Source organism: Hipposideros armiger, unplaced genomic scaffold (genome assembly GCF_001890085.2).
Source record: "Hipposideros armiger isolate ML-2016 unplaced genomic scaffold, ASM189008v1 scaffold_321, whole genome shotgun sequence".
NCBI lineage: Eukaryota > Metazoa > Chordata > Mammalia > Chiroptera > Hipposideridae > Hipposideros > Hipposideros armiger.
The window spans coordinates 1,215,675-1,228,672 of NW_017731671.1; the positions used below are offsets into that span (position 1 = coordinate 1,215,675).

General features: G+C 57.6%; 1 protein-coding gene across 3 annotated transcripts in view; it reads right to left on the reverse strand.

Annotated features, from left to right (window-relative positions):
* The window catches only part of MRTFA (myocardin related transcription factor A), a 100,702-nt gene that overhangs the window by 5,348 nt on the left and 82,356 nt on the right, over window positions 1–12,998 (reverse strand). For all 3 annotated transcript variants that reach the window (XM_019660585.1, XM_019660588.1, XM_019660586.1), the window contains exons 5-10: window positions 12,486–12,647; window positions 8,893–9,068; window positions 8,227–8,358; window positions 5,645–5,898; window positions 5,195–5,366; window positions 243–1,247 (exon numbers count right to left, since the gene is read on the reverse strand). In XM_019660585.1, coding sequence (XP_019516130.1) covers window positions 243–1,247; window positions 5,195–5,366; window positions 5,645–5,898; window positions 8,227–8,358; window positions 8,893–9,068; window positions 12,486–12,647 — 1,901 coding nt within the window. The remainder of the gene's footprint in view (window positions 1–242; window positions 1,248–5,194; window positions 5,367–5,644; window positions 5,899–8,226; window positions 8,359–8,892; window positions 9,069–12,485; window positions 12,648–12,998) is intronic.

Genomic DNA, 12,998 nt, shown 5'->3' on the forward strand with positions numbered 1-12,998 from the left:
AGGAATGTTCTGGCATCAATGGCCAGAAAGGTGGGCAGTCACTGATGCCACCCGCAGGGCTGTGGGGTCGTGGGGTCCCTTAACCTTCCCAGGTCTTAGCACAATTCCTCATTATGGAAGGCTGAAGGGGAGATTAAAGGAAGCAAGCCTAACGTGCCCAGCATGGGGCGCCTGGTGAACAGGGCGGTCATTAGAAGACTCTTCACAGCCTCCTCTGGCCCCACCCCACCTCACACGGGTACCTGCTGGGGGCTCCCGCTGGCCAGGCCAGGGCTGTCTGCCTTCTTATTGGTCACGGTGAGGACAAGGTGGGTCCCTGTGGAGTCGGTGATGAGGGTGGGAGGTGTGACCCCCTTGATGAGGCTGGGGCCCGGTGGGCCCAGAAGCAGCTGGGGCGTGGGTGCGGGCTCTGGCTGGGGCAGCACAGCTTCCTGCTTCACCACCACGGCCGGAGGCACCGGGGCACAAATGTCTATGTGGTGGGCGGTGGGGGCTGCCATGCCGGGGCTGAAGGGGTGAGCGGGGCCCAGGGGCTGTGGGCTCAACTGGCAGCTGGAGAAGCTGCTCTCCTGCTTCACTGGGATGCCAAGGGCGGCGGGCGCGGGGGCGGGCTGCTGGGCCCGCTTCTCCTGCTCCAGCTGCAGCCGCAGCCACTCCACCAGCTGCTGCTTCTGCCGGAGCATGCGGGTCAGCTCCTCGATCTGCTTATCCTTTTCCTGCAGCATCTGGTCCTTGTCGCGCCCCTCCAGCTCCACCCGCACCCCAGGGCTCAGGCAGCAGGACCCGGCCCGGGAGCCCTCCTCCTTCACAAGGATCTGCAGTGGCGAGGCCTGCAGGGTGAGCTGGGTCAGCGGCGATGTCACCATCTCGCCAAAGGTGTCCCCAGGCGTGGAGTTCTCATCCCCGGTGCTGAGCAGGGAACGCTCTGAGGGGGTGGGGGAGACGGGGGGCGTGGAACCCGTGCTGCCGAATTTCACCACTCCGTTGCTGGTCACCGTAGCCACCACCACCTCAGCTGGGGCCAGGCCTGCTGCCACCAGGGCAGGCCCTGTGCTGAGCCGGGCTGCTGGGAAGGCGACCACGACCTCGCCAGCCTTGGGCAGGATGGAGGTGGCAGCGGGGGCCTTGGAGGCTCCGGGAGCAGGGCTGACTTGCTCTTGGTAGGCACGCAGGCGCTCAATCAGGTCTGTCTTGGTGCCTGAGACAGGCAGTGACCGCAACTTCAACTCCTGCTTCAGCTCTGCCACCTGCAAGGAGGTAGAGAGTCAGGGCAGCAGGGAACAAAGGGAACTGGGTCCAGGCAGGAGGACAGTCAGGGGAGGGTGGAGGGAAAGCTTTCTGTCTGTTAGGCCTCATCTGTTGGGGCCCCACTGGCCACTTCATACGCAGCAACCACAGACCCTCCCATGGCCCTGGAGGGCGAGTTACACACGCCTCAGGCCCAGCCTCGTCCCTTTCCCTGTCCCCTTTCCCCATCCTCACCACCAGGGGCCTGGTTAAAATGCTCTCTTCCCCCTCGCCCATGTCTGGGCACGAAATGCCCCCAACTGTCTCGGGCTCTAGCATGGTACCTAGTGCTCAATAAACACTTAATTGAACGGACTGGATTTTTACAGACAAGAAAACAGCTCACTAAAGCAAAATATTAGGTTGGTGCAAATATAATTGTGGTTTTTGCATTGTTGAAATTTGCCTTTGATATTGGAATACATTCTTAAATAAAATGTGGCTATGTTATACATCATTTTAATGCACATTTCTTTGTTTTTTTGCTAATAGCTTATTACTTGCTGTTTATTTTATATGTATTTTAGTCTATGGAAATGATGTTAGACAAAAAGCAAATTTGAGGGATTTTCTTTCTTTTTTTTTAAAGATTTTATTGGGAAATTGGGGGAGGGGAACAGCATTGGGGAATCAGGGAAGGGGAACAGACAAGTTGCTGTCCTTTTGTTCCTCAGTCTAGTTGTGGAGGACACCGCTTCACTGGCCCATGTTGGTATTACCATTGCACTCTTCCCAAGTGTGGCAGATCGGTTGCCGGCCATTGGACGGCGGCTCACGGCAGCTCATGCTGGCTGCCAGCCACACACGGTAGCTTATGGCAGCCCACTGCAGCAGGTGCTACACCCTATGCCGTTGCCGGCGACTCACAGCAGCCCAGCTCCAGGTCAAGCTGTTGTTCACCATCTTAGCTGTATAGGGCGCGTCACTGGCCCTCATGTGGGATCCGAACCGGGACCCTGCTGCTCAGAGCTAGCATTCCAAGCCAACTCTTAACCAACGCGCCACTCAGCCAGCCCGATTTTCTTATTCGAGTTCAAAATAGGTCGTAAAGTAGCGGAGACAACTCACATCAACAACGCATTTGGCCCAGGAACTGCTAACGAATGTACAGTGCTGTGGTGATTCGAGAAGTTTTGCAAAGGAGATGAGAGCCTCGAAGATGAGGAGCATAGTGGCCAGCCATCGGAAGTTGACAACGACCAATTGAGAGCAATCATCAAAGCTGATCCTCTTACAACCATACGAGAAGTTGCTGAAGAACTTAATGTCAATCATTCTATGGTCGTTTGGCATTTGAAGCAAATTGGAAAGGTGAAATAGCTTGATAAGTGGGTGCCTTATGAGCTGACTGCAAATCAAAAAAATCATTGTTTTGAAGTGTCGTTTTCTCTTATTCTATGCAACAACAACAAACCATTTCTCAATCAGATTGTGATGTGCGACAAAAAGTGGATTGTATACAACCAGCCATGACCAGGTCAGTGGTTGGACCTAGAAGAAGCTCCAAAGCACTTCCCAAAGCCAAAATTGCACCAGAAAAAGGTCTTGGTCACTGATGGTCTGCTGCCGGTCAGATCCACTACAGCTTTCTAAATCCCGGCGAAACCATTACATCTGAGAAGTATGCTCAGCAAATCGATGAGATGCACTGAAAACTGCAGCGCCTGCAGCCAGCATTGGTCAACAGAAAGGGCCCAATTCTTCTCCACAACAGCGCCCAACCGCACGTCAAACCAACACTTCAAAAGTTGAATGAATTGGGCTACGAAGTTTTGCCTCATCCGCCATATTCACCTGACCTCTCACCAACTGACTACCCCTTTTTCAGGCATCTCGACAACTTTCTGCAGGAAAAACGCTTCCACAACCAGCAGGATGCAAAAAATGCTTTCCAAGAGTTTGCTGAATCCTGAGGCATGGATTTTTACGCTACAGGAATAAACAAACTTATTTCTTGTTGGCAAAAATGTGTTGACTGTAATGGTTCCTATTTTGATTAATAAAGATGTGTTGGGGGGCGGCCAGTTGGTTAGAGCGCAGTGCTCATAACACCAAGGTTGCCGGTTCGATCCCCACATGAGCCACGGAGTTGCGCCCTCCACAACTAGATTGAAACAACTACTTGAGTTGGAGCTGATGGGTCCTGGAAAAACACACTCCAAAAAAAAAAATGTGTTAAAAAGAACTTAGTGTTAATGATTTAAAATTCACGGTCTGAAACCGCACTTACTTTTTCTCTTTTTTTTTAATTGGGAAGTGGGAGGGGAACAGTGTTGGGGAATTGGGGAGGAGGACCAGCCAAGTTGTTCTTCAATCTTAGTTGTGGAGGGCGCCAGTCACCATCTGGCTGCCTATCGGCAGCTCATGGCCTCTAAGCTCAAGGTGCTGTGTTCAATCTTAGCTGCGAGTGGGCGTAGCCACCATCCCACGTGGGAGTCGAACTGGCAGCCTTGTTAAGAGCATGCGCTCTATCCACTGAGCCATCCAGGTGGCAGCTCAGCTCAAGTTGCCGAGTTCAGTCTTAGTTGTGGGCGGGTGTAGCCCACCATCAAACAGGCAGTCTTGTTAGGAGGAGTACGTGCTCTCACCAACTGAGCCATCCTGCCACCTGTTGGCAGCTCAGCTTGGGCGCAGTGTCACTGGCCCATGTGGGAATCGAACCGGTGGCCCTGTTGCTCAGAGCTTGCACTCGTAAGCTAACTCTTAACCAACTGAGCCACTTGGCTGGCCCAAAACCGCACTTACTTTTGCACCAACCTAATAACTTCTTTAAGATCACATGGCTAGGGCCGGCCGAGTGGTGCAATGGTTAATAAGCACTGGCTTGGGACGCCAGAGGGCCCCGGTTCGGATCCCACATATGAGGCCCAGTGACACTGTCCTCCACAGCTGAGATGCTGAACAACGGCTTGACCTGGAGCTGGGCTGCCGTGGGTCGCTGGTGACGGCGTAGGCTGCAGCCCCTGTGGCAGTGGATTGCCATGGGCTACCGTATGTAGCCAGCAGCCAGCGTGAGCGGCCCGCAGCTGCAGTGAGCGGCCGTCCAGAAGCCGGCGACTGATGTGCCTCACCCGGGAAGAGCGCAACGATGGTACCAACTTGTGCCAGTGAAGCAACGTCCTCCACAACTAGACTGAAGAACAAAACGACAGCAACTTGTCTGTTCCCCTCCCTCCAATTCCCCAGCACTGTTTCCATCCCCCCAATTCCCCAATAAAAAAAAGATCACATGGCTAGTGAGCCACAGTCAGGAGTTATATCCAGATCTGATGGACCCTGAAGCCTGTGCCCAAATGCCCCAGTGAGAGCTGTGTTTTGCTGGCATCAGGCCATGACTCAGGAGGGGCCATCCTGGTTCAGAGGACAAACTCCAGGGAGAATTTGGTCCACTGCATCTTCTAATAAGGGCACAGAAAACAGGCCAGACCCCAGGTATGCCACCCCCCACTCAGGCCCCAGGACTCGAGCAGTCTGCCCTGAGAACGGGCCACTCCCTTCCCAGGCAGGCTCAGCATCTGCCCAGCAGACTGGCAGAGTGGAAAAGGTGGGGGTGTTAGAGTGGATAACCCCCAGTCTGAAGCCCAGCTCCTCCACGGGCAGATCTCCCAAGACACCTGCACTAGCTCACCCTTCAGTGGGCGGAGCACCCAGTTTCTCAAATCGCACCGCGAGGCCAAGAAGATAAGAGGTAGACAAGGGCTTCACAAGCCCCAAGCCCCTGGACAGATGCTGGCTGACGGTGTTAACGGTAATGACCATGAGGATGAGGCTGATGTTACAGATGACCAGGGCCAGACAGGCCTCAGAGCTGGAGGAGACCAGACTGGAGCTCTGCTCTGCCTTTCATGACCGTGGGTCCTGGGCAGGCTGCCTGACCTAAAAACAGCACCTTAGGAATACCACCTACCTTCATGTCGTCTAGGTTGGCAGGCAGGGCTCCCGGCTTGCCGGGCAGCGAAGTGCTGTTCTGACGTGCGCTGGCACTGGGACCAGAGGCGCCCGGGCTGGAGCTAGAGCTGGTGGTGGAGAGGCTGCGCATGGGGGGTGGCCCGCTGCTTCCCAGAGCCTCACCTGCTGGCCTGAGAAGAAAGGGCAGAAATGAGCACCAGTGGAGCCTCCCCTAGGCCTCTGCAGGGCTGAGGAGAGATGGGCGTGGGAAGAGGGCCCAGTGTACAGGCCCCGCCTGGGAACCACTCTTGCAGGATCCAGACCAAAGGATCCTTGAAGACTGGGGCTCAGGCACCCCAGACCTGGCCTGTGTCCATGTTGGGGTGCCTACAGTGGGACAGGTGGGGCGGGGCCGGCTCCTACTTGGGAGGGGTGGGGAAGGATGGGGCGAGGAGGGGCGGGCTCCTACTTGGGCGGGGCGGGCAGGATGGTCTGGTAGTTGTAGTGCTGCTGCTGCTGCTGGTTCAGGATCTGCAGCTGCAGGAAGAGCTGCTGCTGCTGCAGGATCTTGGCGTAGGAGGAGTCCATGGGAGGCGCCCCCTTGTCCTGCTTTTGGTCCGGGGGGATGTACTGGTGGTACTTGAGCTTCTTCACCTTTGGCTTCAGCTCCTTGGCTTTCTTGCTGCGCTGCGACTTCTCACTGGCAGACTTGGGTTGGCTTTGCTGAGGGCACGGGAGACGGAGGGCACGTCAGGGGGCAGTCTGGGGCTTCTCATAGTGAGGCCCCCACGCGGGAGGCTGGTGGCCCTCCCACCACAACGGGAGTGACTTCCAAGGAGGCACCGTCACCCGCCCTGCCCAGCTCTACTCTCCCCTACTGGACTGCACCTCTTCCAAAAGTAGAGGCCTCATCAGTGCCCAGAAGCGTCCAAAGGAGGGGGCAAGGCTGACAGGGGGGCAGCTTCTAGGCTGGAGGGAAAATCAGCCAAATGCAGATGCCACTGTCACCCTGAGCAAAGGTGCACAGGACAAGAAGGCAAAAAGCTGGTTTTGGAGGCTGTGCCATCCACACCAGGTACTTTACAAAGACCATGTCACACAGACCTGCAGAAACCCTGCATGGGCAGGAACTAGCGAGTCTACCCGAAAATGAAGAAACAGGCTCAGAGCAGTCAGTCACTTTGCCCAAGGTTGCACCGTGGCTTGATGTCACCGTGTGAGAAGCTAGGAGCCAAACCCAGGACTCCAAAAGCCCTTGGTCCTTCACCAAGTGGGCTCCAAAGACCCTCAGCTGGCACACAGGGATTCCTCCCACTGGGCCTCAGCGAGGAGCAGGCAGACCGAGAAGGGCCAGCGGGTCCCACGTGGGAGGCCCATCTGTGGGTCAGGAAGGGTGGAGCTGGACACGGGCCAGAGTCAGCAGGGCAGTGCCAGGCAGGACTGTGGGGAGCCTACGCGTCTGAGACGGGGGAGACTAGATGTGGGATTAGTGAGGCTTCCACCAAGTGGCCGTGGAGACTGGTGCACAGGTTTGGGTGGAGGTGACCGACTAGAGGAAGAAGGGACGAGGAGCACGTGGCGGGTGAGCAGTTCAGGTTTATGGTTCTGAGCTTTGGTGACTGTGACAATGGTGTCCCTTCATGGAAGGCAGGAAGAGGTCTGGTTTGGCTAGGAGTATGGAAAGAGGGGGGCGGCAGGGAACTGCGGAGACCCGAGTGCACAGAAATCGGCCCACAGAGAGGACCCAGAGCAAGGCTGCGGGTGGCAGAGCTCCAAGGGACAGAGCAGTAGAGCTGCAAGGGATGGAGGCGGGACAGGAGGCCAAGGGCTGGGCCTGGGGAGCACCCCACTGTGGGGGAGCAAGGAGGAGGAGCCAGGGGAAGAGCAGCCGAAAAGGAAGGGGAGGGAAATCAGGAGAGACGCATGACCCAGAGGGGTCAGAGGCCGACGCGGGGCTGCGGAGCCAGCCCACAGAGGCTGAGACGCTACCCAGAGAAGAGGAAGTGCAGACAAATACACGTACGCTATTCTCTCATATGACAAGGAACAAGTCTGAGGGAGGAATTTTGGGAGAAAACCTTTGACATCTGTGGCCAGTCAGGAATAGCCCACAGGGGCGAGAGAGGCGCCCACTGATGAGGCAGCAGCCTGGAGCCTGCAGAGCACAGTTGACCAGGCAGAGGGCGCTGGGCTTCCTCCGGGACTGGGGGAAGCCACGAAGCTTCCTGTGAGCATCAGGGCCTCAAAGGCGCAAGAGGGGCAGGCCTGGGGGCAGGGCCCACACAGGAGGCCATCAGGGGGCTCCGTGAACAGGCAACACCAGAAGCACAGCAAGGGCTGAGCTAAGGTGAGCGAACAGGAGGCTGGCCAGCCCCCAGGCTATGAGCCACAGCCGGAGGGCCCACGGATGGTGAGACTGCTGGCTGGGGACAGGTGTGTCTGTGCGGCGGGGCTGGAGACCAAGACCAGACAGGGAAGCCAGTGGGCGCGGGAAGGACAAGCGCAGGCTAGGGTCCCAGAGACCCCGGAGGCAGGAGGCCCTGCAGGACAGGCAGGGCCGGGCAGCAGCTCCTGGTGCCCAGCACACTGTCCCCCACACGAGGTCCCCAACAGGTGCCTCGTGGGGTGGACGGTATACCCACTGCCCCTTCAGGTATTTCAGGTCGGGCCTTGGAGAATAAACACAAACACCCATCACTTCACTTCTCAGTTTTGTCATTTGTAGAACAGGGTTCTTCACTGCCTCACAAGGTTGTCAGTGACCCAGAAAGATGGGTGGGCATGTTTCCACGGGGAGAGCCGTAATCGGGCCTGGAAGCCCGTTCCAGAGCCCAGCACACTGTGCTCAGTAAACGGTGGCTATGACTGACAGCCAGAGTCCTCGGAGAGAAGAGAAGGCACTCCATCACCCCAGAGACTTTTGCTGGGCCCTGACCAGGGGGGAGGAGATATATATCCCCGTCCCCTGCAGCTGTCCCCACACTGGGGTGAAGTCATGGCAGGGCTCGGAGGGGCGCGGGGAAGGGAGGGCGGTCAGCTGGAGAAGGGTACCTTGATGAGTGTGGGGGTGGGCTTGGCAGTGGGGACCGCAGTTCCGTTGGGGAGGCTCGGCGGAAGAAGTGGCTGCTCTGCCAGGAAAAGCGTTTCTCCGGAATCTGGGCCCACTGGGAGTTGAGACACAACCTGGGAGAGACGGGGAAGTGAGCACACCCTCCTTTTCTGGCTGCTCCAGAGGGCGTGGCCATCTCCAGGTGGCAGTGCATCCCAGCCCTGCCCTGCCCGGAGGTGGGGGGCAATCACTTCCTCGGACACCATCCCTGTCAGAGGCCAACGAGGGGCAAAGACCAGGGCAATGAGAAGAGCACTCCCAGGGTGGCAGGGGGAGGAGGGAACTAGGAAAGGAACTGAACACCGGAAAAGCGGGCTGTCCTGAGCAAGTGGACATGGGGCGGGTCAGGGAGGCTCCGCCTCTAACACAGGCAGCCCAGTGTCCTCCACCTGGGACCAGACTGGCTGAGGCTGGCTGAAATGGGGGGTCCGCTGCCATCTCCCTTCTCTCCCCACCACCAGGACTCAAGCAGCCAGCTCCCAAGCCACCAGGGCAGCCGCTGTCCATGTCCCCGTCCCGCCTGCCCTGAGCAGGGACCTCACGATGCGCAGCTCCAGCAGGTCTGGGGCCCCTGGGCACAGGGGGAGCATGCGGAGCGGCCAGCTCACCTGAGTGGGGGATACAGAGGTGGCACTGGGTAGTGGCTCGCTGACTCGGGCTTCCAGGGGTGATGGCACGGAGCCCTGGGACTCGTGGCTGGCGGGCTGCTCAGGGGATAAGGCATCGCTGCTGTCCTCATCAAAGGAAGAGCTGTCCGCCACTTTCGGGTAATTAACCTGGCCCACTGAAAGCCAAAGCCAGCGTGAGAGTTCACGTCCGGCCCCATGGAGGGCCAGAGGCTGTCCCAGCAGGTGCCCACCCCTCAGCCCCTTTGATTCCTTCGGTCCCTGCGCCCCAGGCCCCAGCCGGCTGGGCAGACAGGAGAAGGGGGACTAGCAGCCAACCTGCCTCTGGGTCCAAAAGAGCTCTGGGAAAGCTCCTCATGGCCCTGGACAAAGGCTGGGAAGAGTCCTACAAGGCCCAAAGCGCTCCCCTATGCAAGAGAAGGCCTGACCTTTAACCTCTTGCTTTCAACTCCCCACCGTGTTCAGTCTTCAAAGTCAAGTTCTCTCTTCCCTGCCTCCCTCGGCCTGCCGACCTCTCCCTCTCAGTCTCCCTGCTGTTAGAGGGACTTTATTGCCATGCCATGCTGCACAAAACCCCTGTCTCCCCTCAGCAGCTTGTGGGCCCTGCAGTGAGGGCTCTGGGCCTGCAAAGAGGGACTTGAGTGCAGGTAACAGCCTTGGGAGTACAGCTCCTCCCCTGGGCGGTCTTAACTCCCCAAAGGCCTCTCGGAAAAGGGAACAGGCGAAACAGGCCCATTGGAAGTATGGTGACCTCCCATTAGTGGCCAGTGACTCCCAGAGACCCAAGGCCACCAGAAGAAAACCCATCCTGCTGGCTACAACCGCCCTCCCCGCCCTGGGCCGAGATGGCCCGAGGTGCTCCTGGGACCAGCTGGGGCCAGGCTGGGAGGGAGAGGCAGAAGGAGCGGGGTCCTGGTGTGGAAATCCCCGGACACAGAGAGAAGGACAGTTGGTAACAGAGGCAAGGAGGGTATTTCTAAAGGTCCATGTCACAAGCCCGCCTCAGCTCTGTCGGGGAAAGAGGTCTGCACAGGCCTGCTGTGCACACAGGAGGAACCAGGCCGTGGCCACGGCACTGAGGTGGCTGCTGGCCACACCTGGGGGAATGTGCTGTGGTGGGAAGACCACAGAAAAGGAACAAGAAAAAGCCGGTAACTCTCCCAGCAGACTCTTCCCCTCCAGGGCCATGACCTGAGGCTCTCCCCCTGCCGAGACCTGGGAAGGAAGCCTCTGAGTGTGTCCCTCCACAGCCGACTATGGTGATGGAGCCAGGGGTGCCCATCCCTGGGCTGGCTCACACCTCCCTCTCCTCCTAGCAGAGGCGTGCGTGCAGTGCACGGAGGGAATGCAGGTCGCTGACCACCGTGGACCTCATGACAATCACACATCTAGATTTTCTCCCATGATCTCTTACTCCCAACGAGGGGACCTGCTATGGGACAGTAGCCACATGATGGAGTGCCACCCCAGGTCCATCCAAAACCAAGGGAGCTGCTGGCCCCACTGCAGAAGCCCAAGGACCAGTGCAGCCAGGGCCACTGCAGAGCCTGTTTCTCTCTATTGTGGCCAAGTGTGGGACAGGTGCAGGAGGTGGAGGTACAGACAGGGTCCCTGCCCTCTGGGAGTTTATGGTCCAGTCACCTTGGAGTATGGTAAATGCTATGCTAGAGGGAAATGCTGATGCCAAGGGGACACTGGGGAGACGCTCAGTGAAGACTTCCTGGAGGAGGGGGCCATGGCATTAATCTTACAGGTCAACTGGGGTGGCCTGAAGGAAAGGGTGTGAGTGTGTGCAAGTGACTGTGGGAGACCAAGTGGCCTGGAAAGTCCCCTCCCATGCCCTGCGACTGAGAACGGTCTCATCTCCCTCCTCCTTCCATACTTCTCCATGTGGCAGACTGATTCCACCTTCAGGCTGACCCCCAATGTGCCGTGTCACTTCCCCAGCTCCTGTGACCATCCCGTTCCTGGGAGAAGCGCGTTTTAGCCACATACCCGCTGCACCTGACACCCCCTCCCCGTTACTGTGTGTTGCCCACTACGGCAGCTGCCAGCTGGTCTGTAATGAATGTTACTGCTAACAGCAGCAGCCCCTCCATGAGTCTCCCCAGGCACCAAGGACGGTGCCGGCTCTTAGACCCGGAAGCCAGGTGACTCAGTTACAATGTCATAGGGCTGTGGCCTTTCTGCTACACAAGGCTGGCATCTTCTCGGGAGCCAGGCTCAAAAATCACTGTTTATACATCAGTCTTTACCTGTCAGACTAAATTCTTTGAGGGCAGCATCACAGTTTGTTCATCTCTGTAACTGCAGGACGTCACAAGGGGCCTGGCACATTGCCAACTCTCAGCAAACATTTATCAGATTTTGGCTGGCTGGAGAGGCCAGAACTGACCTGGGCCCAAACACTGGCCTGGAACTACAGGCTGTTGTGGAACGTGGTGAAGATCTGGGTAGGAAAACCCTGAGATGAGGCGGGATGGAGGGCAGGGCAAAGCGGTCAATTAAAAGAGCTGTTAGGGGCCCCAGGTGTGCCAGCCTCTGGCATGGTGGCTGCTTCCTGCACTGTCACACCACCTCCTACAGTGCAGATGAAGCCCTAGAAACCACAGTCTCCTCTGACGCAGGGCTCAGGGCCCAAACTGCCATGCTGGGGCTCAAAGATTCCCTTGAATCCTGCCCAAAGAGCTAACTAGCTATGGTAGGAGCACGTGAGCCTTCTCACCCTGAAGGCTCAGCTACCTCCTGATAGCAAGAATGCACGGCCCTGCCCGGGTCCAGGTCATGGGCCCACGGCAGCAAAGGAGACACGTCAGTACCTAGATTACCAAAATCTAGGGGGACCGTGTCCCCAATACCTGAAGGTGGCACACAGGCCTGCCCGTCCTGGACTTGGCCCACCGCCCGCCGCCCACCTTCACACCCTTCTTGCAGCTCTCATCCACACGGCTCTCTTCCCTGCACACACTTTAATTCCTACTCATCCTGTAGCCCCAGCCTTCACCGTCGCCTCCTCTGACACTGCACCCCCTGTCAGGGCCAGGTTGGGGGGGTCTCTCTGTGTGTACCCCCAATTTACCTGCCTGTATCCGCTCCCAGACATGAGCTCTGTAAAGACAGGGACCTGGTCTGCCTTGTGGGGCTGTGGTCCTAACGCCTAGCACACTGCTTGGATCAATCAATATTTGCAGAGTGAAATATCTGTGGAAAGTGCCAGGTTCCAAGAAGAGATTTCACTAACAGAAAGCAACAGTAAGTTACAGATTTCTAACTTCTGGCATATCCGCACGTTCATACACATCGGTCCTCACATCTACCTACCCTGTGAGAGAAGAATAAGCCCGAGTTACAGACATGAAGGTGGACAGATGTCTCACTGCTATTTAGTTAGTTATTTTGGCATGGTGTGGATCCCTGCGGCCGTGGCACTGTCCCACGCCAATATAACCTGTTTATCAGGCTCCTGCTTCCTGCGTCTCAGGCCCCAGGTCTCGGCAGGAAGTCAAAGAGCAGGAAGCCGGAAGGCCTCCCCTGCGTCTGGCCTGTGGGCCACCTGGTGGTTAGGGCCTCCTCACCTATGATGGCTTCTTTCAAGCTGGACTCCACAGGCAGGATGTTCTTCTCCACCAGCTCCATGGGGCCAGGCCTCTGTGCAATCTTCTCGTTGAGGTCATCGGCCAGTCTGGCTCTCTTCAGCTTCAACTGCTTGGCCTGGAGGGAAGGCTCAGCCGAGGTCTCTGCCCACGGGAGAGAACAGAGTGCAGGAGAATGTAGGAATGGCCCTGGCTCTGCCCTGGGGGCTCCAGAGCAGCTCTCCTTCCCTCCGGGGAAGCAGCAGACCATCAGAATGCAAAGCGCATCCCAGGCAGAGAAGGGTGGTCCAGCTGAAAGTTTCACAAGGACAGAAGGAGGGCCCCCACTGCGGGCCGTGTGTGGTCACACACAATGGCCACCATGCCCAGGCCAGCCCAGAGGACTCCCGGAGGTGGAGCTACAGAGTGAAAGGAGACCACATGTTGGAGTGGTCTCTGCTCTCTCTCAAGCTTGCTGTGTTAGGGCAATTCTCCTCCCTGCTCTGGGCCTCAGTG